The following is a 25,905-nucleotide window of genomic DNA, read 5'->3' as shown; positions in this document are numbered from 1 at the left end:
AAGGAACCGGTAAAACCACAGTCGTCGTGCAAATTTTATGCCATATCCTACGCAAGTCCAATGCATACAAAATTCTAATGACCGCATCAACGCACAACGGTAAAAAGCTTTCACCTAAATATATGTAGAGTGTACCACTTATGTTATTGTACAGCCGTCGACAACGTTCTCGAGCGTTTTGTGAAAGTAAACAAGTCCGAGTGCTTGTTGACAGATGATCAAATCTTGCGGGTGGCTACAGACCACTCAAAAGTCAGCAAATCTCTGCAGGGTTATACTATTGATGCTAGAGTCGGAGATATAAACGAGAACAACAAACTCCACAAAAAAGCCCAGCAAAGGGTCGAGGCAGCCGTTATTGTGTTTACAACGTGCACTGGAGCAGGGCTAGGGACACTGCGCAAGGTCGACTTCGACATCGTTCTTATCGACGAAGCATCTCAAATCACAGAACCTTGTGCGTTGATACCGCTGGTCAAGGGCTGCCAGCGTGCTGTCATGGTCGGAGATCAGTAAGTGTATCATCACTGTAAAAAGAGCATATTTGAAGACATGGGTATATGCGGACTTCAAGTGTACAACTGCGGCCTACAGTGAAATCAATGGGGAAGGCGTTGGAATATGATGTTTCTCTTCTGGAGAGGTTGTATACTGGAGACACGAAGTTTGGCATGGTGAAAACGATGCTGAATGTCAGTAATGATCATATACATATAACTCGTGAAGAACATCTCACTCTGCATTTAGGTTCAGTATCGTTTCCCAAGAGAACTTGCAGAATTTCCATCCCAAGAATTCTATAACGACAAACTTTTATCACACATCGAAGACAGCCAAAAAGTACTTGGCATACTTCAGAAGATGCCTTTCCCTTGGCCAACCAGAGATGCCAGTATAGTGCCGACTGTCTTTGTTCAATGCAGCACAGGGGAAACTATGGGCAGCTCATCAAAAGGGAACGAAGGACAGGCCGAGCTAGTAGCAAGGCTTATTCCTATGCTCAAGCCTGAGGTACACGATCAAAAAGAAGAACTGGCCATTGCGGTCTTATCGCCCTATACACGACAAATCGAAATGCTGAAAAGCTTACTTCCTTCAACTGTCGCTTGTCACACGATCGATTCTTTCCAGGGGAGAGAAAGCGACATCGTTATCTTCTCTACCGTTAGATGTAACGTGAGCGGAGAGATTGGATTTGTGGAGGATGCAAGGCGGTTGAACGTTATGTGGACCCGTGCAAGGCTTGGCCTGATCATTATAGGGGATCGCGAGACGATGACTATGACGAGTGAGCTCTGGAAAAGAGCCATAGGGTTTTGTACCGAGGTTTTTGTAACGCGTAGCACTTAGAGATAGGGTTCCCTGTTGACAGACAGTATGTGTACTCGTTTTGCGGAGACAACCTGCAGAAATGCTCAGGAATGTCCCCAGCAGTACTAGTAGTAAATCCGGGCTTGGGACTTCTCGGAAAGCCGTGACGCCAGCCATAACACCGTCACCGTCACCGTCACTTGCAAATCTGGGAAGTGAGCATGGTCTGCCAGTGCAACCTGTTGATTTCAACTAAACGTAATAGAAAACAGTTACCATCTTCATATCATAATCTAGGTTGCTTAATCGCCGAATCCTCAGCATAAAGCGACACCAGACCCGTCTGTATTGCAGTCCAAATACTGGTCTGGGGCCTCGTTTATTCATTTCAAACCTCACCATACGCATCCGCAGTCTAGAGGCAAATGCCTCTTCAAATCTATCTCTGATGTCACATCTGAATCGTGTCCCCAAAATTTCGCCATTCTTTGTTTTTCGAATATGTTTTACTGCGGCTCAGTCGAATGGGATGTTCAAACCCGAAGGTATCAAATTTTGAGTTGATTCAACTTGCATGGTATGCAAATTACGAAGATCAAGTATTACCTCGATTTCCCTTCTGTCACGGTGTGGTCGACCGTTTATTTGCTTCTGTCTCGTGATCACCAGCCTTTCCACGGAACCCAGACGTCAACCACCTTCTCACTTCCCCCCTCAATACCAGAATCCACTATGTAGTACCATGGATGACCAGCTGCAATCAAACATGCATGCTGACCCACAATTTCTACTATATCACCTACTTTCAACGACGTATCTGTTCGGCCGTTCGTTGGGTCGGGGGGAACCTGAACCAGGGTTCCGTGTTCCTGTGACATCCTCCCCAGTTTCCACGATTTTCCAATGATTTCTCCAAAGCCCGGAATCGGACCAGTGTCTTTACTCATTGCGATTGCACCTGCATCACACATAGCTTCATCCAAACCATCCTTGCCTCGACTAGCGTAATATGAAATAACTGTGGCCAGAACACGTTGGGAAATGCGACGTCGATCAATTAAGGTTGTATGTAGCTGCTGAAGATCGAGTAGAGGGTAATTGCCTAGTATGTCCATTTCGGGTTAGTAGTAATAGGATTTGTGAACTCATTCATGCCCCACCTGCGTGCAGCTCTAATTTTCCGTGCAATAACGATGATAATCGTGCTCGCGCCTCGGCCGAAGCGCTGTGAGCAGCTGGGGTGGACCCTACCGAAAGCACAAATGGCTGGTCATACAGGTGTTTATTTGCGGAATTGGAAAGGACTTCTAATGCCAGAGCTGCTGCATCATTGGCTAACCGTACTTCGCCTGTAAGGTAGGAAGTCGCTTGCTCAAGCGACACAGATCCGTAGGAGTCGCCAGCATGACTGTAAAAGCCATAGACCGAGACCGCAGGTGAAGCAAAAACAGAATCCATGAAAGCCTTGAATGATGCAGGTTCAGGGGGTATACCGGCTCGCCTGGTACGCGTGAGTACATTCTGGTCTATTTGCTTAACGAGTGTAGTCTTACTTTTGGCCGCCGTCTACTTTAATGAAAGCGGACCACCTCCTAGGAGTTTCTTGCTTTCGTTCATATTCCTCGAGGAAGCGCACTTGATCCAAATGGTCCAAGAATATTCGCACAACTCCACCATATTTCGACACTTCCTTATGTAAGCGAGAGAGGTCTTCGATCTTATTTGGGGCAACAGGGAGTCCATACAAGATCTGCCGAAAATAGTGTGAGTAATGCTATACAATCATCATTCACATGCAACCTCATACTAGGACTAACATCTTTTATTGTCCCATCCGCAGCTAGGCCAGCGTTAACGACCTCCCATGCTTCCATAAGAGTCGAGACTATCACTGCACTCGTTTTATCAACATTAGAAACGAGCTGTAGTCTTGTACCTTCGGTAGTCTGATGATTACGACTCAGCACAAGGCGATTGTAGTCGAAGTACCAGTACCTTGTGCGTCTTCAGATGCGCCCTGAAGTTGGCTCCCCAGTCACGAGCATTCTGGTGCATCCTAGCGCAATTGTCGGCAAATATCGCTCTATCGACAACCATGGCTGGTGTTCTCAATGTGTTCAGTGGCTTCCCCACAAACTCGTCCACTAGGGCTGCTTTAGATGGTCCATGGAATTGAAAAGGAGTTGTGGTCTGCACGCTGGAGAACGCCATTGATGTAATGGGGAAGAGATAAGACAGATTCACCCCTGGTCTTTATTCCCGCTCTCAGTGCCTATCTTTATCGCCAAGCACAAAGTACACATACAACTGTCATGTGAACTAGCATCCTGACATGTATTCCGGCCCGCCAATCCGAATTCCATACACTTTGGACTGACACCTTACTTCGCTCGTCCTTATAACTGCTGCTTCCCTCAAGCCAAGGTCAAATCTGACCGAAACAATGGCCGAAGTCGCTCAACCTCTTCACCCAGACATCATTCCCCGCCTTGATCCAGAATATATCGCCTTCCACAACGCCCACATTGCACATATCGTTCCCCCTCACACTCTCCCATGGGATGCATCCTTGCGCAGTCGCCCTCCAGTACCAGGAAGTCGCGAGGTAGTCGAGGTTGGAGCTGTTACAGACTTTGCGCTCAGTAAATCCAAGATTCGCGCGTTTACCCCCAAAGGGGAGCCCCCTTCAGGGGGTTGGCCCGTGTTTGTCTGGTACCATGGCGGTAAATTCAGATCGTTTTTCTTTCGATGAAATACCGTTATTCATTACCTTGCGCGATAGGTGGTTGGACACTGGGGAACATCAACACGGAGAATGCATTTGTGTCACGTGTTTGCAGAGGTATTGTAGTTTACGTGGTCACTACAAGTTACTTATCCGACTGACCATTGATATTGATTCAGATGCGAAGTGTGTGGTAGTGACGTCAGATTATCGCTTAGGCCCTGAGGAACCTTACCCTGCTGCTGTGGAAGATGCATTGGAAACTCTCCAATGGGTGTATGAGAAGGGAAAATCCGAGTTAAATGTAAACAGCAATCTGATTTCTGTCGGTGGATCCTCTGCGTATGCTCTGGCATCTTTGTATCGCTCGAAAAATCATGCTGACAAGATCGTCGCAGCGGTGGTAATCTTGCAGCCATTATCTCGCTCAAAGCAGCTGACCTCAACCCACCTATTCCCCTTGTCTCTCAAGTGTTGATCGTTCCAGTTACCGACAACACTGCCTCTGAGACCGGTAAACCGTACAAGTCTTGGCTTGAGAATGCTAACACGCCGTGGCTTAATATTGGGCGTATGCTCTGGTTCCGCCGCAACTATCTGCCTAATCCGGAAGATCAGGCTAAGTGGGACAGCTCGCCTATATTTGCACCAAACGAATTGTTGGCCAAGAGTCCTCCAACTTGGATCGCTGTTATGGAATTAGACATCCTGAAAGACGAGGGTCTCGCGTATGGCGAGAAGCTCAAACAAGTCGGGGTGGAAGTATCTCACAAGGTTTACGCAAAGGCTCCTCATCCTATACTTGCTATGGACAGTACGTGACATACTATCTAATTCTAGACGGTGGTCTCATACGTTTTGTTCTTCCTTCTTCGCATTTCTGTTTTGTTCGTAGGGTGAGTACTCGTGGTTGATGTGGCCGGCTTTACACTGATTGTGATGATGTTATAGGGTCCTCAGTGTGGGTAGGGAACTGATATCCGATATCACAGAAGTTGTTGCGAAAGCTTTGGGTACCGCGTAAATTTTTATGATATCCAATTCCATCTCCGATCTTTTTGTATCAAGAGGATATTTCCATTTGATTGATGAACGCTTTGTCAATTGCGCACAGCAGTATTTAGGTAGCAGCAATGGCTTCAATCTCAACGTCCACATCGTTGGGTAATTTTGCTGCTTGAATACAAGTTCGGGCTGGTTTTGGAGTAGGTAGCATCTGCTCGAATGTTAAGAATAACAATGACACAGAGAGAGAGCTAGGCACTGACTGTCTCGTAAATCTCATTCATAGCTGAGAAATCGTCCATATCTTTAAGGTACACATTTACCTTGACCACTCTATCCCAGGATGAGCCTGCGGCGGTGAGAACATTCCCCAAGTTTGTAAAGCATTGGGCCTATTACAAAATCATGTTGAATACTCAGTATCGAAAGGAATATGACGAAAGATATTGATCAGCCATTACAGTATGTTCCTGTATTCCTCCTGCTACGACCTTACCATCCTTGCCAACGGGCGTCTGCCCGCTTAAGAAAATAAGGCCTGGGACTTTGGTTGCATGTGCTATACCACATACATCGCATCAGTAGACTTCATTTGACAGAGAGCTGTGGACGCAGGCTAGGCTTACACAGGATGTGGAGATGAACTGGGTTTTCGGGGGAGTTGATCTTTTCGATTGAGGACATGGTTGGAGTGAGGGACAATTGCCAGTGGAAAGAGAGGGTACCTTGTTATAAATTCATGCGAAGAGAAGCATGACAAAAGGCATTGTGGTCACTGGTCACGAGCCATTCGTGGGCGCGTGAACATGCATAGATCTGCGTGAAAGCCTTCCTATCTTGATGATAACGGTGACGATGGCACCGATAAGAGTAGCGATAGATTATGTGCCCTATAGACTGCGGAGGTGGAGCCTCGGCTTGTAGAATGAAAACCTGTCAAATTTATTGAGTCAATAATGTGACCTTAAAAAAGCAAACGAGACCATGAACGGCGTAAGATGATGCCTGTCCAACTTGAATGTATCCCACACTGTCTACAGATCTGAAAGCAACGTAATACCTTAGGTCTTGTGAATCAGGATCTAAAGTAAAAAGGAATGTGCAATCATGTGTTCTCCATTATCAAGAAACTCGCCAACGGCCCTGCCCAACAGTAAGTGCCACAACCACCAATTGATTTACGCTTTGTACATAAAAAAGACGACAATTTATGTGAATAGAAAAAGATCAGCTTGCTTTTACTGTAAGCACACTGACGCTGTAGCCTGGCACTGTATAATTGAAGGTCGCCCCTGTTGTGATGGTAGATGTTACAGGTACCACGGCGTCGGGCGTCGAAGGCGAATTGCTGGCAGTTTCAGGGCCTGTCAAGACCGTAGATATCCCGGTGGGAGACACATTGGTGTATGGTAGGATGAAGGTCAGGTCACTGACAGTTCCAACGGGATTGGCGATCTTGAAGTCGACATCAACACTGGGATACAATCATGTAATCTGCCCAACTGAGCTCACCTTGATCAAAACCTCGCCTGCAGTTACATTCCGCGTGACACTCCAGAATACAGTTCCATTAGCGTCGGGAAGAGTGCTTGGCAAATATTCGTCACCGCGGTTGATGCTAAAGAGCTGGAGGCGCGCATAAGTACACAAGTCTAACCCGGAAGCAACCATCGAACAAACCTGTTGAACATAGTAACTCGTTGAAGGGTAAACATTGGCTGCACTATAGACAGAACAAGTTAACATAATAACATCATTTATGCACTGCACTCACTCGAAAGAAACAAGGTTTGGCGTCTACACATAGTTCAATTAGTGTGTTCGTGAAGGCTATTGAGAAGTCTATTCATACCCATTGGTAATCAGCCGTATTCTGTAAATAAAAACACAGTAAGGTCGAAGGCATTATCTCGCCAGTGCCAATCGCAAAAAACGCACCATCAAAAGGGGTGCATAGGATGCTGCAAAGACAATATCAGCATTCCTTTCGAACCCCGTCATATAGGCAGCTTCTCCCGAAGAACCTAGACATGAAAGACATCAGCTTTTTTCTTGAAATAAACAAGGGATCGACATACTCTGCATGGTAGGATACATAAGACGCCCTTCCGAAACGGTACCATACAGGTTAGTGGCATTCGTAGAGATTGCTGCATATTCGCCCTGCAAACAAATGAGAACATAATGCAAGCTCAACTATGTCAGGGAACTGCACCTGGAAGTAATATGTCCCGTTGCGCTACATGAAAGATAAACATTGTGTGAAAATATGGCAAAATCACTGCATACCTCAAACGAGTCATAGTAAAAAGAGTTTTCTGCAAACCAGGCTAAACAACATATGTAAGTTTTGACTCGCCCATGGCATCAGAAAACTGACTAGGTGTTTGGTAAACGTGGTTGTCATACTGCTTTGGAGTGGGCTCGATGATAGGATCGAAGGGATAAGTGGTGGCGATAAAATCTAATGATGCGCTCAGTTTCACTGTGCTTGCGTTCAGCTCGTGACTTACTAATCTGTGGGAACAATGCTGTCAGGTTGCCTGCAAAATCTCTCCATCGGTATATGTATCTGGTGAAAGTCGTGCGTTCAGTCATTCTCTTCATATCTTATGTGTCAAACAACATACGAAGTCGATGCAAAGAAATCCTATAAGTAAAACTAAGTAGAGGAAGTAATCACGACATAGATCAGAGATACCTCATTTCCAACCTCAACATAATTTAGCGTGAAAGGCTCCGGATGGCCAAGAGATGCTCTTAAAGCCGCTGATATGAAGTCTTTTCAACCATGCGTCTATATATGCAACAATAAACTGACCTGCAGCACTTTCAGAAGGATCACCAATAACAAAATTGATCTAAAATATCATTGAAGCTGAGAAGATAGGGGGTGGAAACCAAGTCCATTTACCTGATCAATAGCTTGTTGAATATATGGCCAAAGTTCATCTTCTGCAAGGCTCGTGCCACCAAGAGAGTAACCTAGGAGAAGTAAAGTTGTAAGCGTGGAAACATATCCTGCTTCAAAGTGAAGACGAACCTGCCCATACAGCCATAATAGGCTGTAGTTCCAAGTCTTCACACAGATACATGTATTCCAGAAGACCAAGACCACTGAATCAATGATCGTTAGCAAATAAGTTCAACACATAATATACTTCCTAACTCTGTGTTGATATAGCCCCAGTCGCCCATTCGACCTATACAACATGTTAGAGAGAGTTAATACTAGTGATAATATGCTGCCGTACCTGGTCGATCTACGAGAGCGCCTACGGTCGCATTCCACTGCCACCTGGTAGCAGTGGTTTGTCCCTGTGTTCACTGTCTTAAGAATCCACATAGTGATACAACTGGGATGCGAAATACCTCCTAGAATGGAGTAAGGACTGGTGATCAAAAATAGCAAAATAATGTCACGTACAAGGTTGTTGCCACCAGGGAGTCGGAAGAACGAAGGTTTCATCTCATAAAGAGTCTACAGATAATCAATAAAGAACTGAACAACGGTTGGACTCCTTGATACATACATTTGCAATATCGATTCTCAAGCCATTTGCTCGGTTTTTAAATGTTGGTGGGAAAAGGGATAACATTGCGAAGTCGATCGTCTGACCAGCCGCGGAAACTCCGTCGACAGTAATTGTGAAGTTGTTAGCAGTAGAGGTTGGAGAAGTACTAGGTTTCAAAGACACTGCGACCTGTTCCCATGCGGTTTGAGATCCACTGATGGGTACAGCTGCTGAAGCGTATATTTGTCCAGTAGAGCTCTGAAGGCCAACAGTTATGCTTCCTTCAAAACTCGAGCTTGTGGGGAATTTGTAATAGAAAGAAGCATTGTAAGTCCAGTCAGCATCTACCTTGATACCTTGGATTCGTCCACATTTCAATTCGAAAAACCAGGTCATGGCAGAAACTTTAGTGACGTACCCCAATAACCTTCGTTGCCGAAACCAACTTGCCCAGTGGAGCCTTGGGGAATGGTGAGCTGAAGAGAGTTCGGTAGTGCTGAAGAGACAGGCACGGGATCTGCAATGACGTTGATGGCAGCATTATTGATTGCACTCCATGCATACAGCGCAGCAGTCGTATCTACGATATGGTGAATTACCCTTGCAAAACAAATAACGGTAACACCTACTGGCAGTCACTTGCTGAAAGGCGCGATTTTGTAAAACTGAAGCAAGATCAACATGATTATGATGGGGTCAATGAAGCAGAACGGTGATGACTTGCGCTCGGCGTATACACCACCATCGCCACTCTGTCATATATGTTCGTGCGTAAAATATAATAAATATATATAAAAACTCACGTTCTAAAGGACGTAGCAGGTCATCCAGAGAACATTAGATGTATTGACGCTGGAAATGAAAGGAATAGCTAACGTTGATATCCTAAACGACAAAATAACTACAGGTGTCAGTAGACATTTCGTCGTAGGATTAAAGACTTGCCTCAAACATCTGCCCATCTGGATCACAGTCAATTAAATATACACTGCGCACAGTGGATGACGTCACGACTCACAGAGGGTAGATGGGATGGGATGACTGGCGGTCCCACTCACGGTGACCGTAGTTTGCGCAGCCACAGCTGCGATGAACACGCACGCTAAAGCGCATCGATTTCTGAGTCCCTGAAACATTGTGTCCTCGCTGACGGCGTCGCATGGAGTGGATGTGTAGCTTTATATATGTGAAATAGTAGCGGACCGCGGGGTGGACCGGTGTAGAACAGTTCACTTGTGACTCCCAGGGATAGCTCTGACCACGAGACCTTTGAATGTACAACTAGATAGTATGTCCGAACTGCGACCTCGTGACGGCAACCGTCAATGGGAATACCGAGAGAACACAAGGTGAATAATAAACCTGTCTAAAGAAACCTGTGAATTCCTAGGAATTAGGGAGGCCCAAGGCAGATAATAATATGCCTTTGCCTATTGTCGTCCCATCAGGAAGCGCGATCCATAGTACAGGCTCCTGCACATCGGCAGAAATCTTCAGGACGGGGACGGACACCCAGCGGAGTGAAACGATATTCGGGGATTAAACCCGCATATTCCTTGCCATGTGAAATAAAATATAAGGCCAGTATACGCAACATAACACAAGGATTAGTATGTATTTCTGCAGTTCGATACTTGGGCGAGCACCGGTAAGTCGCTCTAGAGCAAGATGAAGTTCGAACTCCGGCCTACCGTAACACGCCTGTAATACTCGGCAACCACTGCGACAACGACAATGGACGCAAAGGCATTCCAGGAGTTTGCGTTCGAACGTCTGCTGAACGAGGGTGTGTTTGCCTTCTAAGCTGTTTTACTCGTTACAATAAACCATATGCTAACCCACATGGCTTCCAGATCCCGCATCGCACTCATTGGCATTGCTGGGGACGCTCCCCGCAACAGCCGGAGACGTACCCCAACGTCTACCCGCGATTTTACGAGTTGAAAGGACACCTTTATCAGCGGATTTTCCGAGACACCTCAGCTCAGGTCTCGTTCAAGATGTCAATCTCATTGGGAGCAACGATATCGCAAGCATTTCCCTCGGGCAATAATCACAGGCCTAGTAACTAAGTAATAGTGATCCAGTATTCATGGCTTTTTGCCTGGTTTGGGACTCGTTCTGAAATCCCCGATGTCAAGATCAGCGTCATATTCCCTGCCACTGAAGTACACATTAGAAAGGTTGGTGTAATTGATTCACATCGTTCTTTTATCACGGCTTTACTTACATTCTTTAATAGTACACGAAGCAGGAAATATTGATGGTTCACGAAACTCCAGAAATATACGACCGCATCGTCAAACCCTATATTCTGTCTTTTCCTCCTTCACGTACGTTATGGTACGTTCAAACGTGCCTGTTGTCTTGGTAATTCATCGATAGCCCTCCAGGGTTGATGACCTGTTGTCCGGCAAGTCTGAGGCAGATAGGATTCTATACAAAGATGAAGCTTCAGATTACGGTTACATTATTTTGCCGGACATGAAATGGGACATGACGACTGTTTCTGCGTTATATCTCGTCGCTATCGCACAGTCTAGGGCGATCCGTAGTCTCAGGGATCTTCGAAAACATCATCTTGGGATGCTTAAAAGTATCAGACGGGAGTCGTTGAAAATCGTCCGAGAAAAATGGGACCTATTGGAAGGTGGGATAAGGCTTTTCGTTCATTATCAACCTTCCTACTGTAAGCGTCTTCTTGCCGTCAAACCTTGCCGTCAATCTGATCCACATTCAGATCACTTCCACGTACATATTGTAAATGCAAACCAATCTGGATATTTAGGCTCGACAGTCGGTCAAGCACACCTCCTAGATGATATCATTTCAATGGTACGAGTCAACGAGTATTTCCTCATGCGATCTCTTTTAATGTTTCGTTTTTCAGCTCGAAATCGACATTGACGATGGATCATCAATATTGGAGAAGATGACGTTCACGTACGGTTTGGGTGATCAACACGGTTTGTTTGAGAAGATGGTTGCTGTTCAGCCTGAATTGCCAGAATGATATTGGCGGATACAGTTGATAACTATGTCAATAGGTTTTGAATCCAATATATGTATATGTAAAATATCTACTGTAAAGCCGGTTCTCACCTTGTTTGATTAAATTTATGAGCTTGTGCTTTATACCCCAATCATTTCTGTCGCGAAACTGACACGCGTCCAACGGCTAAGGTCACGTGAGAAAATGAAACATGGTAACGTGACTGGTTTGCCTTGAGGTTGTCGCCAGTTCGAACTGTTGGAGCTTGGACCAGACCGCGTTCCTCTGTGATGGACAATACCATGCATTCGGCCAGAGGCTCGCCTCCAGGCAGCGACGATGACCGCGAGAACTGGAATAGTACGGATCCTTCTGCGCATCTTGTGCATTTCAAGGCCTCTCCACGGAAGAATACCACCAAACGCTTGGATTTACGCGCAGCTAGCACCGACACAGAAGATGGCTTCGTTTCAGGTCTTTTGACCCCTCCGTCAAGCCAACTTCTGGAAGCCACGAGGACATTGATTAGTCCTCCCCCAGAGGAAGTTCTCCGGGTGAGTGGCAAATGCGTGGGTTTCATATAGAATGTAGCCCTGCTCACGCAGCTTGACCGCACCAGGTTGCGAATATTAGAGCTGGATCTCAAAATTCGCACTATCGGGAATTTACACCTTCACTTCTCGCATCTAATCGACCCGATACGACACAGATGCCAAAGCGCAAGCGATCGGGAGTTTTGATGTCTACTATCAACTCGAGTGAACCTTTAACCGAACATGACACCGACATCCCCAACCTACAAGGAAATCCTACTCATTCAACGATAATAGCAAGTGGGAATGTCTATACACCAAATCCCAAGCCCCGCAAACAGTCGAAGCATCATCTCCGTAACGCCTCAATCCAATCTGTTGACTCGATAATGCATTCACCTACCGCCATCTCTTTCCCTGCATCTCTACATGAAAGCCCTTCAAAGGTTTCTATGAAATCTGCTTTCCGACGTGCATCTAAGAGCCCCTCGAAACATGTGCTCATACAGTCGCCTCATTTGACCAACCCCCAAGCAGATTACATCCCCCCAGTACCTTCTCCGACTCGCAAGCACATCTCATTCCGAAATAGGTCCTCGACACCGATAATTCCGTACGAGCCTCCTACAGAGAGGTTCACACCACCGCGTGAGATCACACTGTCACCGGTGGGATATCACACGCCAAAGATGCCAAAGTCAAGCAGGCGTAAGTCCACAAGGCCAAAGTCAGAACCCCCTGAACTTGATCTAGATAGACCAGTTCCACCGCCGTCTCCCACAGACGATCCTTTACTGCTCTCTGGCCCCACGCGCGGACCCCACAAGCCTGTACGCTCACGCTTTACGCCATCCATCGCATCTTCCTCTTACGACTCTCAAGATGAGGACGATGAGCAGCCATCTTTTTCCGCCAGGCTGTCTTTAACAGAACGTGATGATTTCAGTACCGATGACACCGACATGCAACTTCCCATATTTGATGACTTGCCTGCAGTTCCTCCTTCGGATGGTGGATGGAGTGAGTCAGATGAAGAGGAAGATGGGTTTGACCAGTCTGGGGAGTATACTGGGAAATTCAGAATGGTGAAGATACCGACGAAAGAGGACCCACCTACGAGCGGCACACGAGACAGAATGGATTCATGGGGGAGACCACTCAGCCCATTCCCATACAGCCAACATTTGGACAGCTCACTGCCTCTAGCGGACAGTGAAGATGACGAGATCGATGCTTTTGCACCACTATCTAGTCCGACTATGTTCAAGAACCGAGTAGCAGATGAAACTGTTCAAGGGACTCATATAAGTGAAGACGAAATCATGGGTGGCAGTAGCCCTGAATATGGGCAGGAGACCTCCCTTCCCAACGAAGAGTCGCATAGTCCTGTGGCAGATATCGACGCATATGATCCCTCGCCGCCTCGTCATACTTTGTCACCTTGCCTGTCGGACATCATTGGAACCATGGATACCACTCAAGTCCTTGACACTGAAGAACCTGAACTAGGTCCTGACGTTAGTGTGGACTCCACAGAGGCAACTGAAACGCCTGAAGAATCCCTGGATTCTATAGATGCGCCCGCTGAATCGACAGATGTTCCACGTGCCGATTTGTCAGAAGATGAGGAGGAAGCAGAAGAAGAGTTGATAGACCGTCAATTGTCCCTCGAGCCCGCGGTAGAACTTCATGCTCGAGAAACACTTGTAACACCCCGGCGTATCTCTGAGCAAAGCCCACAGAATAAGGACGAGTTGGCTGCATTGGCTGGTAATAGTGCTGAGGACGATGCTTCCTCTGACGGAGAGGACAATTCAGTAGATGGCGATGTGGTCAGGATCACCAGCGCTGATCCACGAGCAGCTGCCCGGGCTGCTGCAATTTTGAAATTAGTATGATATCTTTCTATCCACACCATTTTTGTTCTAAATCATCGTCTTTAGCACGACTATGACTGCCTTTCAGAAGACTCGTTTCAGCACAAGCGGCTCGCGCGTTCATCACTTTCCTCGATATCTCGGAAGACGAGACGGAAGACTCTTTTTGATGCTGGCATCACAAAATCCAGTGATTCTCCATCCACTCGCCTCCGGCGCAGAACCTTTGGCGGCGTCGTCGGTGACAAAGTATTCATACCAGGCAGTCCTATAACCACGTTGCCGGCATTATTGCAGGAAGCTGAAGGCACTATACATCAATTTACTCCAAACAAGCCCGCGCAAACTGAATCATATAAGGCGCCAATCTCCTCTATTAATGCTGCATTAAACGAGGTTTCAGAGTCTATTGACCCTTCAAATCGGAAATGGACTAAAGAAGATTGGAAATACTTAGATGCTTGCTTCACAGAAGAGCGCCTTTCAGTCGGTGCTCAACTGGGACAAGATGAAGGATCACTCTCTGGCGTAGATGAAGTCGTTGTTGAAGACGTCGTCGACAGGTTCGTCTTGCTGAAGGGTGGTATCGATATAGTAGACAATTTCGGACCTCTTTGGACTCGGTAAAGCACATTATTTAGTCGATTCGAATACTAGGTGCTAATACCTTGTTGGCAGTGATAACCTTCTAAGAAGAGTCAAGGCCTTGCAACGTAAACAGCGATCCGGTAACGTTGCTCCACCGACACCTGACTATAGGCGATCATCTTCCTCAAGAGAGATATCAGAAGTACCTGATTTTACGCCACTCAGCCGCCGTATCACGTCCAAGCCCAAGCTACCTCCACCTCTTTCTGCCAATCCCTTTGATTCCATTACACTTACTGGTTTAAAGCCTGCTAAGCCAATTGTTGCACCTCAGTACAGCTATCTCCTAGATCAAGCCAAGGCGATTGAGGGAGGAGTGGTTGACGAGCAAGTTGTTCCCGCGAAGAGGGTCACTGAACCCCGAGAACAGCCACGAGCTGAGGCTGCATCTTCAAAAGTTCCTCGTTTGAAGCAGCCTGCACCGAGCGTTGGAAAACGCATGAAGGGCTTCCTATTCTCTTACCTGCCCACACTTTCCAAGGATTCGTCGGCGAAGTTACCAAAAGACACATCGTCAGCTCGTCCTGGACTCCCTCTCCCTCCTCCAGAACTTTTTGAAAAGCCACGAAAGCCCATCTCCACCCCCGCACGTCCCCCTATCAACCGGCCCAAACATCCGAAGGAGCTGGTCCAACTACAGCATCCGCCATCTATTCAAAAATCATCTATACCTCGTGTTGCTGAGCCACGACGCATGGTTCAACTTCATCCACTACCATCCAATCCCTCCGACCAGTCTACGTCCAGACCGCGACCCCGCACAAGTAGTGGTGCAAGTGTAAAGGATCTCGTTAAATGCTTCGAAGACTTCGATGATAAGCGTTCTCACGGCACTATTGGCAAGAGAAATGGGGCAGCAAAATCAAGGCCCACTTGGAAACCTTGAGAACTGCACCGCCCGAATTATTCATTCATATATCTAAGGAGTGAGCTAGCGTTTGGATCTTATGCACAGCTATGTTTCTTTATTAAAGTATCGCTGTAGTTTTTATTCTCTGATTTACTTGCTTTTTTTGATAAGCATTTTGTTCTTCGAGCTTCGTAATCGGATTTTTCACCAGTGCGCTCACTATACGCCCCAGTAATCGATATTGTTGTTTCCTATAATGATGTTGCCTACATCCTAAATCCAAATGAGTATCCCGGAAGGTAAGCTTATGTGTGCCTTAATGGTGTGTAATGGTTCACGGCCTGGCTGCAATTAAGGAATTTTAAGGGTGGCTGAGCAGCTGATGACGAAAATAATATCTTCTGTTTGGTATGCTAATGGCAGCATTTTGCGGTTCTGGGGCTGAGATGGACAAGGGCCCACAAAGGTGAGCAATTTGTCATACTTCTAGGGTTAATGCAACCGTTGCTCATGTCTGCATAATAGGTGTTGAATTTAATCTATATCCGCCTTAGATATGGGCGCCTTATTCTGGGGTTTCTATGCATGAACAGCGCTTTTCAACGAATTTCAAATTAGCGCTTTACATTATCCCGACCATAAAGTGCATGCGTTGTGTGCCCCCTTTACTGCTCTAGGTTTTGCACAGATTCATGAAAGCGGTTCAAGACGATATCGAGGTTGATACGGCCCTAGCCCTAGTATGTGAGCGTTGTGAGTGTTCTTCGTGTGCTAGAGTTCCTGTCACGAGGGCAAGTAGGGCGCATATGACGTGAGTTCCATTGAAATTTATGAGTGATACATTTGACGGAGATTCGACGGTGTTCCAACAATGGTGGATCTCAAATAGAAATGTTTTGTTTGTTTTTGTAGACGTTTATCTATTGAATTGATACTGATCAGCAGAATTATCTGAGAAGCTGGTTATAAACGGACCACGTTAGCGCTTGTTTAAACGTTCCCGAGGACCAAGACCAATTCGATTCAGGTGGTATTCGGACCAGTATCTTGCGGTCTTCCAAGTCAGGTTAGCAAAGATCAATAATTTGTCGTTTTCTTGAACTGATCTCTGAGTAGTATTCCAGACCCCTGTCGACCTTGTAGTCGGATGTACACGTCTTAAGTAGGTCACAGCAACGACTAATGGTTACAGTCTGTGGCTTCCATATACGAGCAACTACAGTCAACGATTAGCGCCCTCTACTATCTCTTCAGAAAATGTCTTCGTTGAGCAAGTGCGTCCATCTTTTTCCCCCAGTGTGTACGCATACATGGATATCGACCCAGTTCAAACCAATATTGATCCCAATACGGCCTCAGAGGTCAAAATTTGTGAACGTTGTGAGTATCATTATCCTTCCTCCAGACGTAGTACTATATAGCTAAGGCTACAACTTTAGTTTCTGCCAGTGATTCTGATATTACTATCCGATCATCTGATGGTGTTCTTTTTCGAGTTCACCGAAAAAATCTCACAATGCATTCAGAGATCTTTCCCGGAGAGGAGCTGGAGGCAAAAGATGATGTGGACTTAGATGAGAGCTCTGCCGTGCTGGAGCTCCTCTTCCAATTTATGTACAGACAGGCACAACCGAAACTCTCCGAGACCTCATTTTCTGTCTTGGAATCTTTGGCTAATGCAGTGGAAAAATATCGGGTCTTTCCTGGCATCGAAGTATGTAGAATGCACATGAAGTGAGTTTTCTTCGAAGTATCGATTTCGAGATGTCTAATGGAGATGTTTCCATCAGAGCCAACGCTGGTATGTCACCTTTGAAAGTGATTAAATATGCAGTGAAGCACGGTTATCATGATGTTTGCGACGCCGCTGCCCCCAAATCTCTAAATGCATCATTATCTGAAGCCCGCGAATGCTTGGATATGTCATGCCTGGTAGCTTGGGTAAGTAGAGCTCTCCATTGTTTAACACCGGGTAACCAAATTAACTTTAAAAAATTCATGGCAGATGATTTACCGGGACAGTGTAATGAGCGCTCTTCATCGTTCCCCCGGCATAGTTATGCACCGTGGAGGGAAGAAAACATGCAGTGCTTGGGATGAGTTTTATGCACATTCCATCTCGGCTTTTGCGGGACGTCCTGCACAGGTCTTTGATTACGCTCGGATTATTGGACATTGGAAGCTGAGGTTGAGTGACTGTCACTGGTGCCTTCAGCGAGCTGGGCAATGGGAAGCTACAATACAAGCTAATCTCTCCAGGGTCCCGAAAATCAGTTCTTTGATAACACTGTAGACGCTTTATCCGTGACTCGATTTTTGTTGAATTAATGCATCCAAGAAACATTTATGTAAGAAATCAGGCTAGCGCCTATCTTGTTACAGCAAGTTGTCAGAGTTTAGCGCCTTCGATTACTATTTATTGAGAGACTGTCAGTGTAGCGTGGCCCCCACCCCCCATGACCTCAATTGGCACTGAACCTGAGATGACTGTCAAAGTATGTGAACGTTGTGAGTATTTTTCGTTTCACTAGGGTCGCTGTTATAGAGCTAAAATTATAATTCAGTCTCTGCTCCTGACTCTGACATCACTATCAGATCATCTGATCGTGTTCTCTTTCAAGTTCATCGAAAAAATCTTGCCATGCATTCTGGGATTTTTCCGAAATGAGCACTAGAGATGAAATTGTCGATCTTTCAGAGAGCTCCGAGGTCTTGGAACTCCTCTTCCAATATATGTATCCGCAACGACAACCAAGCCTCTCCGGTCTCCAGTTCTCACTTTTGGACTCTCTTGCAAATACGGCAGAGAAATATCAAGTGTATTCTGCTCTGGAAATATGTAAAGTACATATGACGTGGGCCACACAAAAATCCTCCAGATCGTATGCATCGCTTAGGCTAAAGTGATATTTTATCAGGGCCAGGGTGGATGAAGGTCCGATAAAGGTTCTGCTGTATGCAGGACGACATGGCTATCAAGATGTATGCGATGTAGCTGCCCCAAAATCCCTCGGATGTTCACTGCAGCAAGGCCAGCAAACACTGAATTTGCAGCTTTTTGCGGCATGGGTATGTATAACTTCCTGTTGTCACTATGCGCTCAGTTATCGAATGTACTATCTACCCTACAACAACAGATGGTTTATCGTGATAAAATCATGCCCATTCTTAGAGATGTTACTGAGCCGACAGTCCTTCATCGTGGGGGATTACCGTCTTGCGCACTTTGGAACGAGTTTTATCCCACCTTCATCAAGAAATTCATTGGACAACCTGACAATGTTTTGCGCTTTAGTGAATTTGTCGCGTCGTCGAAGAGCAAGTTAAGCGAATGTAGCTGGTGCATTAATCGAATTGAGCGATGGGAGGTATCAGTGGCAAGTCATATATCTAAGATTAAATTTAGCTCTTCGCTGTAGACACTATGGATGATTAATTGCGCTCGTGAGTCCCGAATCACCAAATATCATTTCTTGCTCTAATACTAACAATTCTCCAACATGCCCAGGCTAGCCCCTCAATGACTCGGAGTCAGGGGGTGCCGAGTCGGTATATTGAATGGTGAAAAGGGGCTATCAGCTAGTGTGTAATTAGTGCCTTGAATTACTGTTTATTACAGTAAGAAACTGGATGTGTAGCCCCTCATCTTGGTTTTCCAATATTTAGCCCGCATGCCTGACCTCAAGTGACATCAAATCTGAGATGACCATCAAACTATTCGAACACTGTGGGTACTTTTTATCTCACTAGAGCCACTGCAATAGAGCTGAATGTGTCTTCAGTCTCAGTCTCAGCCCCTGACCCTGATATCACTATTGGACTGTCTGACAGTGTTCACTTTCAAGTTCATCCAGAAAACCTTGCCCTGCATTCTGGGATCTTTCCAGGGGAAAATGATGAGATTGGTGTAATTGATCCAGCAATATAATAGACTGGAAATGAAGTATAAGCTAAGGACTCATAAGTTTAACATAAAAGTGTCTCACCTCAGACTTCACGAGAAGATCTGAGGTGTCTGCCTTAATAAAACTAAGTGAAACTACAATAGATGTTAGTTTAAGGTGATCTCTAATAAATGTAATGTAACATACCTCAGCTGCTGCCCAAGAGGCTATAGAAACGACTGAGGTATTCCTATACTAAACCCCCTACTACTTATAGTCGGAGGTGCTACTCACTACAGTATAATGACTCCTAGGAGTACAATTGTGCTCCTAGGAGAACAATGGTTACTCCATGGAGTGGTGGCTATGCTCCATGGAGAACAATGGCTGCTTTGGCAGAGACCGGGTTTATCCGGTTTTGTCAAATTGTCCTTTCTCCCAAAGCACTACGCGGCCGTTGCTAGGAGCGCACCCTTTTGCTATGCGGGATATCCCTAAACAATAACCCCTTAACCCTGGGGACCGGGTTTGCACAAAGTGCAAGAGAGTAGAAAGAGCAAGTCCTAATGTAACAACCAAGAGTTAGTTACTCTGGCACACAGCTAGAACCAACTATAAAGGTAGTGATGAGGGAGTGGTTACCCCTTAGGTAGGACCGAGTTAGTTGTGGGTATACAACAGGAGGACTCGCCGAGGAGTCTCCTGGATCTATTGGGGTATATACACTAATACAGAGTGTTTGTACTTATGTATTGTACAGTTGATAAAAGCAGTGGCTGATGATGTCAGAGGGCACAGCCCATGTGACCAGCTCCACTGCGTGAGATACTTGTAGCTAAAATAAGAAGGAAGGCAGTGCAGCATGAGAAAGAGGAGTTTGAACAAAAGGGAAAGTGCCGCATGGCACAGTGTGTGAAAACTACAGAAAAAAAAGGTTAAAGAGGAGAATGAAAATTAAAGGTCCAAAAATTGTGTTATCGTAACAGAAATGGTCTATACACTGTGGGGATCGACTTATATTAGCTAGACTTGCAGTATGATCTTACAGTGATTTTTTTGTAAAAATATACCATTTATATCTAAGGAAAATATGGAGCAAAATTTTAAAATATAATCCCTAATATCATTTGCCTGTCCTCACAGTTTTGAGTCTGGAATTTTTAGTAAAACCATTGTACTACTGTCTCATTTATAAAAATATCCAAGGATCCACTCTGAATTGCATTATCATTGATCCTAAGCATTTATTAAGACATATTTCAAACTCATATCTTCCTTATATTCAACCCTTATCCACAGCATGTTTTTGAAATTATTTCTAATTATCTTCCAGACTGTTTTCATCATTTGACTGCATCATTGGACTGCAGCGATGATACAATTTTGTTGCTATTATTAAATCCTGCACTGTACTTCAGTCAGAGTCGGGGACTGGCGACTTGGGTGCCGCTACGATCTGATAATGTATGAACAGCAGGCCGGACCAGCGTCATACATTATTAGAATGTCAACTGTATTTCGAGTTAGGGCACAACCCTGCGCCTGAAGACATAGGTCATTGATATCACTACACGAAAAGGACTGGAAACCCATTATCCATGCAGGTCTTAAGCAATCGTTTAGTAAAATAGCCAGATAAATCAGAATTGAGCAGACCTCGAGCTGTACATTTCTTCTGACTTGACGGCGAAATCTACATCCTAGTATAAAGCAAGAAGCAGACATCGCAAAAACCGACATGCAGCCTGCCGCTATTGTAAATTCAGATTACTTACCAGCTGATATCCATTCGTTCAAACCATTGAAATCGGTCCTTATCAGTTTCAGAGTCTTTTGACCGACCTGAGTGGAGATATGTTCAGAGCAAATTCGAATGCATTCAATAACACATTCATGTGTAGCTGCGACTCCTGGTCACATAAAGTACACTACACAGAGGCCAGGAATCCAGTTCCTCGGATAGATCCATAAGTAGATGTAGCAGGTATAATGGTAAAGAACGTAAGGGTTTCAAGGCGTTGGTATCGCCGGCACTCTCCTGATGATATAACCGATGCGACGGGTCCAATGAGTGACACCAAGATAAAGGCCTGTGATATGGCCATCCTCCTTGCCGATGACGCGTGACCGTAATTTCCAGCTGCTGATCTGCTTGAGAATCTGGTCAAAACGCGGAACGACTTCATCCATAGTAGGCCGCTTTGCCGGGTCATCCTGTATCATGTCGTTCACCAGGGGTTCCATGAACTCGAATCCATTATTTGTCTGTATATGGGAACGATGTACATTCAACCCTAATTTGATAGTTTGGACGTTTACTCACCAACAAAAATTTATACCTAATCATATTACCAAGATAGTAGACGTCAGTTGGGAAGGGGTTACGTGGCTCATCCGAGTTTTGAAACTCTGGTACAGACTTATCCCCCCCCCATATGGGACTCTCCAGAGGCGCGAAATTATTAGCATCATAACGCCGAGATATACCAAAGTCGATGAAAAAATATTTAGGTGGACTTTGAGTGCGAGTGAGACATCTAGCTTCCCCTTTGTAATCGCGTCTCATCACAATGTCTTGAGGGTGATACGGATCAATGAACAGACTTGTAGCATCCATCATAATGTTCAGAGCCATACAGTCGCTAAATAAACAATCAGTGGTAGAAATTATAAGCGACGAACTTCAAATACCGATGTGCGACGTGTTGCTTATGGATAAATTGCAGGCCCTGGCAGTGAATGAATTGTTTTCAGAGGTATCATCAAGATGTCAGCAAGCTCTTTACCGCAAAAAGCTGATGAAAGCATTCGACTACTTCGCCGCAAGTATCGAAACGTGGATTGGTGAACGGTCGCAATAAGGGCATGACTATGATAGCCTGGTCTTCATCGTTTGGGACATGGAGGACGTCGTAGATTGGTACACAGTGGTTGGCAGGATCAGACGCAACCGGCTCTGATGAGAAAAGTTGGCCGATTTCAATCTCATAGGGATGCCTAGACTTTTTTATCAACTTCAAAGTCACAAACACTCCGTCGGATATGCGAGTTGCGTCCAATATGTGCTGTATCTGAAAACAAGTCATGTTGGAGAACACGTGATAGAAATTATAATGTACCAGAGGTCCACGACTATCTTCACAGTCCATCCAATCCTTTTTGGTGCCTTGCCATGAAGGGACCCAGCCTGGAGAGTATCGAGGGCGAAGCAGATACCCGGCACCTTCCAACCATTGATAATGCTTACACCACCACAATTCACCTGGTTTGATGGTACCAGGGATGGTTGACATAGGTGCGCCGAATGCTTTCATCGCACGTTCCTCGAACTTTGCTTGATCTTCGGCTCTTTTCGCCCTCTCTTCATCTTCACGCTTGCGACGACGGGAAAGCATTGGACGAGGATGGAGGTCAACCTTGCCGATGAGTTTCGACCCAAACTATAAATACGTGTACATAAGGACCCATTGACAAATTGCGGTACATAGACGCGGACCTCAGTGTATTCAGTGTATTCAATAAATTTCGATCTCCGACGGACAGCGGCAGGTTACAGTGTAGGACCGGCATTTGAGCCAGTCAAAATACTTGCACATTCCAGGCCCCATTCCCTTGCAATTTTCATCCATTTAGCTGCATCTCCTATCTGAGATACCTGTATAGACATTTGTATGAATAAATTATAAACATCATTTGGCAACTGCATGCACAATTCAAGAACCTAGGTTGACACAATGAAATCAGGTTTCCGGGCATTTGAGCCAGCACCAAATATAGCAAATTGAGTATCCCACCACTAGTGCACTGCGACTCTGCTCCTTCCTATTAAGGTATATCTCACTCAGATTAGCAGTCTTGGTTGACACTCATCACCGGCATTGCACTGGCACAATGCTCTCGAGCTCAAAAAGGCTTTAAATCACACTATAAATGTGTATGTGATACTATAGCACTACTTTACATAGTTTTTGGGGCACAATGCTAAATTTTATCCACTGTACACATTATTTACTCTTAAAGTTGAGCTTTATCCTCGTCTATAGCACAAGAAATCACACATTCCTTTGATTTTCACATTACAATAGCAATACACATGTATTCTTAACATGCTTGAGCTGCGTGGCTGGTGATCACACAAAAAACACATGTGCTATGGCTCATTGGCTCAAATGCCTGTCCTGGCTCAAATGCCAGTTGTCACGATCCTCTTCTCCTACACCTAAAATTTCACCTTTCATCTCAAACTCTGACGTAGAAACACTCATTTCTCCTTATCTTATCACGTAGCCTTCCTTATCTTATCTTCTTATCTCATCATGTGACCCTAAGTCACATGATCACTTACAAATCATCTTACCAAGCTAAACACGATACATCCTCATGTCTATCAGTCAGCGCCTCATGGCTGACATGAGTTCTTACATATATAAGTAGACACTCAACGATGTACATACCTTAGCTTTTGATTTCGTCTTTATACACCTGTTCAACTACTTGCTAGAGATTGACGTTGAGTTGCCTGGTTTCTTCCAGTAGCGCAACTCAGTCGTTATATAATCAAAAGCTTGTAAAGAGCACCTAGTTGATGACAGAAACAAAGGCTATCCTAATCATCATCCTAACCCCCGTCATCATCATCCTATTCTTCGTTCTACTCAAACTATACATTCGCCTCACCACACCCCTCTCTCAAATCACATCCCCTATCACTCGCCCATCCACTATAATCACCTTCATCCAATCATCACCATCTAACTCATCTTTCGAAACTATCCCTCTATCTCCCATCATCCGCCCCCACAATCCCGTACTTAGAGAACTTAGTGACGTGGAGTCGCTAAGGTTCTATTAGCTACAAAAACTTCTTTATACTTCTTACCGGGCCGGGCACTTGCCTCCGCCAGTAGGAAGAGGGCTGACAGCGGTTAACGCGGGCCATCATCGAGACAACCGTTCGGACCTCGATTACGATACTATTAGAACACTGGTACTATAAATAGATAGTTTACGTACACGCTTAGTGGGGACAGAAGAGGAACCCATAAGCAGAAGGAAAGACAGAGAAAGGGATCTTCATTAAAGAAGTGTTGATCCAGACTTGTCATCTGGGGAACCTTTTTTGAATGCCCTTTGCACCACTATATTCCTACCAGATCCCGATTCTGCCCTTTCCCGGGCCAATTATAAAACAAGAACGAATCACTCCAACCCTATCATTCCTATCACCATCCCCCACATCATCCCTGAATGTCTTACGACACATATCGAGAGAACCCAGACATGGCCGAGAGCACCGACATGTCAGATTTGCGGGACGCATTACCACATATTCAGCCGCGCGCACCATCGCCGGCAACCAACCAGCAGCAAATGCAGAACCTGCAGAACATTATCCTAGCGGCGGTCAACAACGCGATCGCAGACAACAACGAATTATGGGAAGAGAGATTCTCATCAAAAGACGAAGAAGTAAGAGACTTGCGCAGAAGGCTCGCAGAGAGCGAAAGGAGGCAGCCTTCAGGAATGGGCCTGCCACGCGCACAAGAAGCAGAGTTTAGGAAAACGGCATTAGCAAAGCCGGAACCTTATGACGGAGACAAAAAGAAGTTTTGAAGCTTCTCGGAGTCATTAGAACTCCATTTTAATGCAAACTCAGCATACTTCTCCCGAGAAAGGAACCGGATAAGCTTCGCCTTATCCTATATGAGTATAGGGGCAGCAGCGGCCCTGAGAACAGAGTGGGTAGAGAGGAGGAAGATCGCAGAGGAAAGGTCGGATGCAGGAGAAATCACCCTCTTAGAGAGCTGGGCTCACTTTGAGAGGACCCTCAAAGACCATTTCGCGGATACACACAAAGAAGAGAGAGCGAGATACGAAATCATATACAAGAAACAAGGAACTCTAACGGCCCAAGAGTTCTTTGTAAAATTCGAAGAGTTGAGAAGACGGGCCGGCTACGATGTCAAACGGAACGAACAATTCCTGATCACACTAATCAGGAATAACATAAATGGTCCACTCATAAAACAGATCATTTATAGTGGAAACGTTCCCACGACATATACAGAGTGGAAGACGAGGATCGTCACAAACGACCAATTGTGGCGAGACCAAGTAGAGAATGAGCGGATGTTGAAAGGATCAACCAACGGCAGCTCCGGTACAGGGAACCGGGGACCCAATGGAAGATACCAAGAGAAGGGTGCTTCGGAGAAGAAGACCGAGACGGTGGAAGCGAAGAAAGACGGCACGGGTACACTATATACCGGGGCCGGAAAAGAGATGGAAGTAGACAAGCAGAAGTTCCAAACTGAAGGACGCTGCTTCAAGTGCGGAGAGAAGGGCCATAGAGCCAGAGACCATCTGAACGGACAAACACCACAAAAACCAAAATTCGATCTCCGAGCAATGTTAGAAGCAATGCCGGAAGAAGAACGAGCTAACTTGCTCCAGGGTTTTTAAGAAGGCCAGCTGCGACTCCTCGCCAGACTGTGCCAAAGAACTTTGTAAATAGATATACTCTCCTACCTGTTGAAAATCTTGATGGCAGATCCACGCACTTTGA

The 25,905-nt window shown here is 45.5% G+C and overlaps 11 protein-coding genes across 11 annotated transcripts; 8 read left to right on the top strand and 3 right to left on the bottom strand.

Annotated features, from left to right (window-relative positions):
• Positions 1 to 11: 11 nt before the first annotated feature.
• Positions 12 to 1,620, top strand: SERLADRAFT_456834 (putative restrictase; the record flags this gene model as incomplete). The annotated part of the gene is made up of 4 exons (XM_007314263.1): positions 12 to 99; positions 155 to 512; positions 575 to 692; positions 748 to 1,620. 4 exons carry the CDS (start codon positions 78 to 80, stop codon positions 1,348 to 1,350), a joined length of 1,101 nt encoding a protein of 366 aa, XP_007314325.1.
• Positions 1,621 to 1,850: 230 nt separating this feature from the next.
• On the bottom strand, positions 1,851 to 3,504 carry SERLADRAFT_353974 (uncharacterized protein; the record flags this gene model as incomplete). Its single annotated transcript, XM_007313461.1, has 5 exons — positions 1,851 to 2,413; positions 2,472 to 2,812; positions 2,865 to 3,061; positions 3,129 to 3,257; positions 3,307 to 3,504. The coding sequence occupies 5 exons, from the start codon at positions 3,406 to 3,408 to the stop codon at positions 1,974 to 1,976; spliced, it is 1,209 nt and encodes a 402-aa protein (XP_007313523.1).
• A 242-nt stretch (positions 3,505 to 3,746) lies between these two features.
• On the top strand, positions 3,747 to 4,267 carry SERLADRAFT_377916 (uncharacterized protein; the record flags this gene model as incomplete). The annotated part of the gene is made up of 3 exons (XM_007313460.1): positions 3,747 to 4,034; positions 4,094 to 4,173; positions 4,224 to 4,267. A coding segment is annotated over one exon (166 nt), but the record flags the coding sequence as incomplete, so codon positions are not given.
• Positions 4,268 to 4,488: 221 nt separating this feature from the next.
• Positions 4,489 to 9,692, bottom strand: SERLADRAFT_412847 (glycoside hydrolase family 51 protein; the record flags this gene model as incomplete). Its single annotated transcript, XM_007313459.1, has 28 exons — positions 4,489 to 4,851; positions 4,988 to 5,252; positions 5,305 to 5,433; positions 5,503 to 5,600; positions 5,668 to 5,707; positions 5,767 to 6,496; positions 6,554 to 6,667; positions 6,722 to 6,764; positions 6,816 to 6,838; positions 6,894 to 6,914; positions 6,980 to 7,065; positions 7,120 to 7,204; positions 7,257 to 7,280; positions 7,331 to 7,371; positions 7,422 to 7,505; positions 7,555 to 7,613; positions 7,672 to 7,691; positions 7,743 to 7,810; positions 7,863 to 7,902; positions 7,956 to 8,026; positions 8,085 to 8,158; positions 8,211 to 8,244; positions 8,296 to 8,361; positions 8,468 to 8,522; positions 8,575 to 8,912; positions 8,975 to 9,136; positions 9,186 to 9,221; positions 9,575 to 9,692. The coding sequence occupies 23 exons, from the start codon at positions 9,690 to 9,692 to the stop codon at positions 6,269 to 6,271; spliced, it is 1,890 nt and encodes a 629-aa protein (XP_007313521.1).
• A 598-nt stretch (positions 9,693 to 10,290) lies between these two features.
• SERLADRAFT_433284 (uncharacterized protein) lies at positions 10,291 to 11,569 on the top strand (the record flags this gene model as incomplete). Its single annotated transcript, XM_007313458.1, has 7 exons — positions 10,291 to 10,342; positions 10,410 to 10,558; positions 10,644 to 10,739; positions 10,799 to 10,899; positions 10,950 to 11,245; positions 11,297 to 11,391; positions 11,447 to 11,569. The coding sequence occupies 7 exons, from the start codon at positions 10,291 to 10,293 to the stop codon at positions 11,567 to 11,569; spliced, it is 912 nt and encodes a 303-aa protein (XP_007313520.1).
• A 281-nt stretch (positions 11,570 to 11,850) lies between these two features.
• Positions 11,851 to 15,492, top strand: SERLADRAFT_433283 (uncharacterized protein; the record flags this gene model as incomplete). The annotated part of the gene is made up of 4 exons (XM_007313457.1): positions 11,851 to 12,102; positions 12,168 to 13,973; positions 14,025 to 14,581; positions 14,637 to 15,492. 4 exons carry the CDS (start codon positions 11,851 to 11,853, stop codon positions 15,490 to 15,492), a joined length of 3,471 nt encoding a protein of 1,156 aa, XP_007313519.1.
• Positions 15,493 to 15,852: 360 nt separating this feature from the next.
• SERLADRAFT_456821 (uncharacterized protein) lies at positions 15,853 to 17,804 on the top strand (the record flags this gene model as incomplete). The annotated part of the gene is made up of 8 exons (XM_007313456.1): positions 15,853 to 15,922; positions 15,982 to 16,267; positions 16,346 to 16,354; positions 16,416 to 16,522; positions 16,573 to 16,836; positions 16,896 to 17,190; positions 17,247 to 17,397; positions 17,462 to 17,804. The coding sequence occupies 4 exons, from the start codon at positions 16,767 to 16,769 to the stop codon at positions 17,747 to 17,749; spliced, it is 804 nt and encodes a 267-aa protein (XP_007313518.1).
• A 101-nt stretch (positions 17,805 to 17,905) lies between these two features.
• Positions 17,906 to 18,361, top strand: SERLADRAFT_377903 (uncharacterized protein; the record flags this gene model as incomplete). The annotated part of the gene is made up of 2 exons (XM_007313455.1): positions 17,906 to 17,964; positions 18,021 to 18,361. A coding segment is annotated over one exon (179 nt), but the record flags the coding sequence as incomplete, so codon positions are not given.
• Positions 18,362 to 21,172: 2,811 nt separating this feature from the next.
• SERLADRAFT_456815 (uncharacterized protein) lies at positions 21,173 to 22,492 on the bottom strand (the record flags this gene model as incomplete). The annotated part of the gene is made up of 5 exons (XM_007313454.1): positions 21,173 to 21,605; positions 21,664 to 21,982; positions 22,032 to 22,069; positions 22,127 to 22,411; positions 22,460 to 22,492. 5 exons carry the CDS (start codon positions 22,487 to 22,489, stop codon positions 21,351 to 21,353), a joined length of 927 nt encoding a protein of 308 aa, XP_007313516.1.
• A 2,095-nt stretch (positions 22,493 to 24,587) lies between these two features.
• SERLADRAFT_433280 (uncharacterized protein) lies at positions 24,588 to 24,953 on the top strand (the record flags this gene model as incomplete). The annotated part of the gene is made up of 1 exon (XM_007313453.1): positions 24,588 to 24,953. The coding sequence occupies one exon, from the start codon at positions 24,588 to 24,590 to the stop codon at positions 24,951 to 24,953; it is 366 nt and encodes a 121-aa protein (XP_007313515.1).
• A 90-nt stretch (positions 24,954 to 25,043) lies between these two features.
• Positions 25,044 to 25,802, top strand: SERLADRAFT_433279 (uncharacterized protein; the record flags this gene model as incomplete). The annotated part of the gene is made up of 1 exon (XM_007313452.1): positions 25,044 to 25,802. The coding sequence occupies one exon, from the start codon at positions 25,044 to 25,046 to the stop codon at positions 25,800 to 25,802; it is 759 nt and encodes a 252-aa protein (XP_007313514.1).
• Between the last annotated feature and the right edge of the window lie 103 nt (positions 25,803 to 25,905).

Source organism: Serpula lacrymans (assembly GCF_000218685.1).
Source record: "Serpula lacrymans var. lacrymans S7.9 unplaced genomic scaffold SERLAscaffold_2, whole genome shotgun sequence".
In the NCBI taxonomy this organism is placed as follows: Eukaryota; Fungi; Basidiomycota; class Agaricomycetes; order Boletales; family Serpulaceae; genus Serpula; species Serpula lacrymans.
The sequence above is the reverse complement of the archived record's forward strand: the minus strand, read 5'-3'. Positions and strand labels throughout refer to the sequence as shown.